The sequence below is a fragment of the Momordica charantia genome (genome assembly GCF_013281855.1).
Source record: "Momordica charantia cultivar OHB3-1 chromosome 8 unlocalized genomic scaffold, Mcharantia_2.0 BLBB01000008.1, whole genome shotgun sequence".
Lineage (NCBI taxonomy): Eukaryota > Viridiplantae > Streptophyta > Magnoliopsida > Cucurbitales > Cucurbitaceae > Momordica > Momordica charantia.
In genome coordinates, this window is record NW_028275166.1 from 24,129,927 (window position 1) to 24,136,077 (window position 6,151).

Genomic DNA, 6,151 nt, shown 5'->3' on the forward strand with positions numbered 1-6,151 from the left:
TAGGGGAAAGTAAGTAAAGTTTCTTTTTTTTTCCCTCCTCCTTCCTTTCCTTTCAATTTGGATCTTAGATTTTTGTTAAAATTCTTGACACATTTTCTTTAGAGGCATCATTTCTTTTTCTTTTTTTTAACCTAACAAAATAAGAACGATGAGCTAATATCTAAGGACAACGTGTCAATATTGTCCCCACTTGAGGAGTCAATGTTGAATGTATATTTTTAGATTGTTTTTTTTAATTTATTACATAAACACAATCTTAGCTGTTGAAGGGAAAAAAAAATCCTCTCGCTCCCGTGGTTGGGGTAAGTAGCAAAATAACAAAAACTAACCCAAAAATTTACATGAAATTTTTTTAAGGTTGAAAAACCATAATTCACTCGGGAAAAAAATTCTATAAAAAATATTACAGGTGAGACACAATTCTCTCCCGAATCTTAATTAAAAAAAAAAGAATATTATGTGTTCTATATCACTTACCTACCTAGAATCTTTAAACAAATTTTAAATGTTTTAAACTACGATAGCTAATAAAGTGATCGAGTCCATTTTATAATGGAATACACAGTTGTGAAATTTTTATCAAGTGTTGTATGAAACACGATAGTTCTAAAACATGTCAATCGACCCTAACAAGAAGTTTAATAAAGAGGGAGAATTTGAATTGAAAGGAGGAAGGGTAGGCATTATTATTCAACAATAGGTAGCAAACAGCCAACAAAGGATTGATACAAACAAAAGAAGTTCGATCCAGAGGAAATTAAAGTAGGCAGATTGTTGTTCTTGATCTTCTTCACATACTTTTGCTTCTAATACCATATATTATATTAACATTACATAATACATAACATTAATATTCTGAAGCTGGACACGGTTCGGTGGATAAACCCAAAACCCAAATAACATTGGATTTTGCTTTTCTTACTTAGATGTTGGGCCTCACGTTCATGCGAGACGCTATCTTCTGCCCCAGAGACCTATCAGCCTACATATAATAATAATAATAATTAATACTATCTTAATTAATTACTTCTCAATTATGTATATATATATATATATATGTTATCAATTAACTTAATTAATTTACCTGAGACCAGTAGGAGATCCAGATGTTGCGAACCTCGTGCGTCACGCGGGGATCCGATAGGGCTTCCACAAACCGCCGCACGAACCGCTCCTGCCTGCATATGCACCACCAAACAAATATTACCATTTTTAAGCTTTTTTTTTCCCACTCACCCCAAATTTTCACATCCCAGAAAAATAATACTGTCCCGCAAAAATCTTCTATGTATTTCAAAATATGTCACATGATTTTTTAGATTTTCAAATATAGTACAAAATTAGAATTCTGATTTTTTTTCGTTTCTTCGTTGTTCGTATATATTACACAGACACTCATATTAGTAGTATAACAAATAACCACATATATTTTAAATGTATATCATTCGAGTAAAGTTGTCATTTTAAAATTGAACATCTATTTTTTTAAGTGTTATGAAAAAAACTAGAAGTGGTTGCTGTTTTGTAAATTTCACTAAATATTTTTGTCATATTTGCAACTACCTATTACATAACAATATATATATATATATATATATATATATATATATATATATTTTAAAAAAAAAGAGTAATTAATAAATTTGAAAGGCGCATGTGCCATATGTTTGAAAGGCCATGTATTATTGTACCTGTCTGGTGCCCACGATCGGTATCTGTCTCCAGCTTGCTTAAAGTTATTGTTCTCCTTCGGAATCACACACTGCAAAAAAAAATTACACCCAAAAAAACAAATGAAGTTCCATCAAATTATAATATGTAATCCCATTCCACTAATTTTATAGTAAGACCAAAAAAGAAAAAGAAAAAAAAAAAAGACTAATTACCCTTTCTCTCTTTCCGGTCAACACATTGGGCGGCAAGGGGTACTTCTCAGCGTGACTGACCGGGTTATATCTCGAAGGGAAGTAATTCACCTGATTCAATTTAAATTAACCAAAAAAGAAATCTTAGCATATCATTAAAAACAAGAACACTAACAGAACGAAAATTAAAGGCCTAGTAATTAAATTAAATTAACCTCTTCATCCCTATGCATGAAGTTCATGAAGCCCTCGTGGTGGCCGTTATGGTGGGGACACTTGGGGGCGTTAACCGGCAGCTGTAGGTAATTGGGACCCAGACGGTGCCTCTGCGTGTCCGCATACGCAAAGCTCCTCGCCTGCAACATCTTGTCGTCCGAGTAGTGAATCCCGGGCACCAACGACATGGAGAACGCCAGCATCTCATTCTCCGCAAAGAAGTTGTCGATGTTCTTGTTGAGCACCAGCCGCCCCACCGGCTGCAGCGGCACCACGTCCTCCGGCCACTGGATCGTCGTGTCCAACGGCTCGAAGTCGTAGTTGTTCTGGTCCTCGTAGTCAATGGTCTGCACGTACAGCTTCCACTCCGGGAAATTCCCGGCCGCGATGGACTCGTATAAATCCTGCGTGGCGTGGCTGTGGTTGGTGCCCCCGATTCTGGCGGCCTCCTCGTCGGTCAAGCTCTTGACGCCGCATGTGGGCTTCCAGTGGAACTTCACTAGCCGGGCCTTTCCGGCCTTGTTGATGAAGGAGTAGGCCTGGACGCCGAAGCCCTCCATGTGGCGGTAGTTGATGGGGATCCCCACGTCGTCGTAGAACCAAGCGAACGACAGCAGACTCTCCGGATGGTAAGAGCAGAAGTCGAGGTATCGCCACGGCTCTTGGATGTGGGATTTCGGGTTGGGCTTGAAGGCGCGGATGACGTCCGGGAACTGCATGGCGTCGCGGACGAAGAACACGGGGAAGTTGTTGCCGACGAGGTCGAAGTTTCCTTCGCGGGTGTAGAATTTGACGGCGAAGCCACGTGGGTCGCGGATGGTCTCGGGGCTGCCGCGCTCGTGGATCACGGTGGAGAACCGGACGATGACGGGGGTTTGGACCCCCGGGGACCGGAGGAAGTCGGCGCAGGACAGGTGCGACACGTCGTGGGTCACCTCGAAGAAGCCCTTTGCGCTGGCTCCTCGTGCGTGGACCACGCGCTCCGGGATGCGCTCGCGGGTGAACGTCGCGATTTTCTCGATTAGTTGGTAGTCTTCTAGAAGGATCGGACCTCTTTCTCCAACCGACATCACGGCCGTGTTGTTCCATATTGGTGCGCCTGAGTTCGTCGTGCAGAACGGCGTGTTGTACGCGCTCGAGGGGCGGTACTGTAAATTCATCATAACATACCAATGAAACAAAACACACGGTTAATTTTTCCCAATTTGGTACCATAGATTCACATTTAAAATACATCAATTTTTTCTTTAAAAAAAAAACATCAGTTTTAGCATGTATCAACTGAAATCATAGGACTGAAAAATATTAATTTGTAACCAAAATAAAAATATATTTAAACATTAAGACTTATAGCTTATATTTTAGCTAATTAAACTCTTCGTCTTATTTATTTTATTTTTTTTAAATCTAGAAGTGTATGAACTAATTTTCAAATATCTGACTATTCATATAGTTTAAATTCATTCTCTAAATCTATTTGATTTACTCTAACCGGCTAATAACACTTGAACAGTACGAAATTCTTATTATCTTGTAACGAAACGTATTGTATTTGTATATCGTTTAACAAGTTCTACTAATATTTTGCATTTACTTAAAAAAGGAGCCACACCAAAAAGTGTGAATATTCGAGTTCTTATCTACTGGTAGTCTGGTATTGGTAATATTTTTTTCCTAAACTATTTGTCTCCACTCGTAATTAATAATTCAATAGACGTTACAAAAGTAATCACATGACAAAGTCGGTGGGATCTTATTCTATTCTTTTGTGTGTACTATTATATAGAAAGTCTTATCTTACAAAAATAAAAAGAAGCAAAGAGATTTAAATAAATTAACTTCACAATCGTTTTATTAATTTGTCATGAATTCAAATCATCATACTTTACTTATTTTTTTTGTCTTGACACCTTTTTCTAACAAAAAACAATCATGAATTTGAATATCGTTCAGTACTTAAAAAGAAAAAAAAAAATCATAATTTTTTATGTACTAATATATCATGTGCTAAAAATTGAAATTTATTAAAAATATAGCTCAATAAAAAATACCTACTTAAAAACTTGCTTATTTACCCTGCAAGAAAATTTCTCATAATATAGGAAGATTACAGTCAACCTAGATATAGTTCTTATTTCAAGGATAAAAATGAAAAAAAAATTCTTTGAATGAATGTTTTTGAAAACTTTAGATAAGGTATATATAGCTCAATCAACTTAATCATAGGAATAACCTTAAACGAATCGAATTATTATTGTATTGATCCCAACAATCGATTTCACAGATTTTCCAATAACTTATTAAGAGATCAAATTTAAAATAGATCAAGTTGGCAGAAAGAATCCGAAGATGAATTAAATTAAGTTCCTTAAAAAAACAATACTTTTGTTGTTAATTTTACTAGATCATGATCCGGGTCAAGTCATCCGAAACCGAAGAATTGACCCGACTTGACCACTTTCCAAACTCAAAACAAGTACGAGACGACAAAGCGTCCGATCGGTCGGACCTGACGCTGTCGCCATCACCAAAACCACGTTTAAACCGCCACGCGCCGCCGTACAGCGAAAAGAAAAACAATAAACTCCGCCGCCGAAAACGGAAGATCTGTCTGGGCCGCCACGTTTTTCACACACACACAAGGGAAAAGAAATCCAAAGAAGGAAAGATCTGCAAAACGCTGCGTACTGAAGAGAAAAAAAAGGGACAAATAAGGCAATACCTTGTAGGGATCCATGGCGGGCGACGAGATCTGGGAAGAGAGAGAGAGAGAGAGAGAGAGAGAGAGAGAGAGAGAGGAGTTGTGAGAAGAGGAAGTGCAGAGGAGAATGGAGGAGGAAGTGGGGCTTTTATGGTTGAATTTCAACAGTGTCCCAGTTTGTTTTTACCGACAGTGGATTCGGTGTCGTTTGGGGTGGAGTGAGAGTCGACAAGTCGGAGCGGAGTCCCGAGGGGGTGAAGTGTAGTTATCTGCAACAGTGGAGAGTGTGTGGAAATGGGGCCCGAGATCTCATCGCAATCCGTAGTAATCCAATAGGGAAGTTGAGGGCGTGGAAAATTTAGCAGATATTTTTGGGATGTCGTTCCTGTCAATGTCGTTTTTCCGATGTGTCGTTCGGTAGCAAGGAAAGAAAATTCAGCCCTAGCTTAGCAATTAGCATCTCCAGTTTCCACTACCGGAGGGTTGTTTGTCCGTTCCCTATCATACGTGGCCCCAACCTACACGGTATTAACTCTATTTTCATCTTTATAATTCATAATGCTTGCCTCCTCCACACGACACCAACATCATATGCTTGACAATTAAAAGAGAGAAAAATGAATGATTTATTTGATAATATGGTTTATTTCTTCATTTTTATTGTAGAAAAATAAATTGTATATCCAACCTTCATAAATTAAAGTATCATAAAACAACGTTTTGCAAAAAATTAGAAATGAGAACGAGAAAAAGAAAAAATTAACTTATTTTGTTGTTTATGAAATTTCTATACAATTTTGGAAATGTTCCTACAAATAAAAAGAGAAACAAGAAACATATTTAATTGTAAAATATTTAGACTTCTTAAGAAAATTAGAAACGATAAACCAGAAACATGAACGTTAGGGCTCGATAACGTTCTCATTTCCAATTTTCATAAAAAATTTAAGCATTTTACAATTAATTATGTTTCTTGTTTCTATTTTTTAAGACATTCTCAAAATTTATAGAAATTTAGAAACAACGAAAACAAGTTTATCTTATTTCTTGTTTCCATTTCCAATTTATTTCAAAACATAAATAAAAATCATGTCTTATCATACTTGAATTCTTGGATGTTGGATTCTTGCCATTTATTTTTCTTCATTAAAAATAAAGAAACATAAATAAGAAATATAAACATTACCAAACGAGTCCTTAGTAAACGGGCCCAAAATATCTTCTAACTTTTTGATGGTGGTAAGTAGAAAGATACATATTTAAGTTTTATATGAAACATTATTAGTGAATTGTCATATTGTAGTAGGTTAACCTTCATGATTTTCATCTCAAAATCAAATGATAATAGAAGACTGACCCACGTCTATTA

General features: G+C 36.7%; 1 protein-coding gene across 1 annotated transcript; it reads right to left on the bottom strand.

The window, feature by feature from the left end:
• Positions 1 to 661: 661 nt before the first annotated feature.
• Positions 662 to 4,967, bottom strand: LOC111020691 (catalase isozyme 3). The gene is made up of 6 exons (XM_088127230.1): positions 4,804 to 4,967; positions 2,081 to 3,229; positions 1,887 to 1,976; positions 1,692 to 1,762; positions 1,085 to 1,178; positions 662 to 982 (listed from the first exon to the last, which is right to left on the bottom strand). The coding sequence occupies exons 1-6, from the start codon at positions 4,816 to 4,818 to the stop codon at positions 923 to 925; spliced, it is 1,479 nt and encodes a 492-aa protein (XP_087983356.1). The 5' UTR covers positions 4,819 to 4,967; the 3' UTR covers positions 662 to 922.
• Positions 4,968 to 6,151: the final 1,184 nt, after the last annotated feature.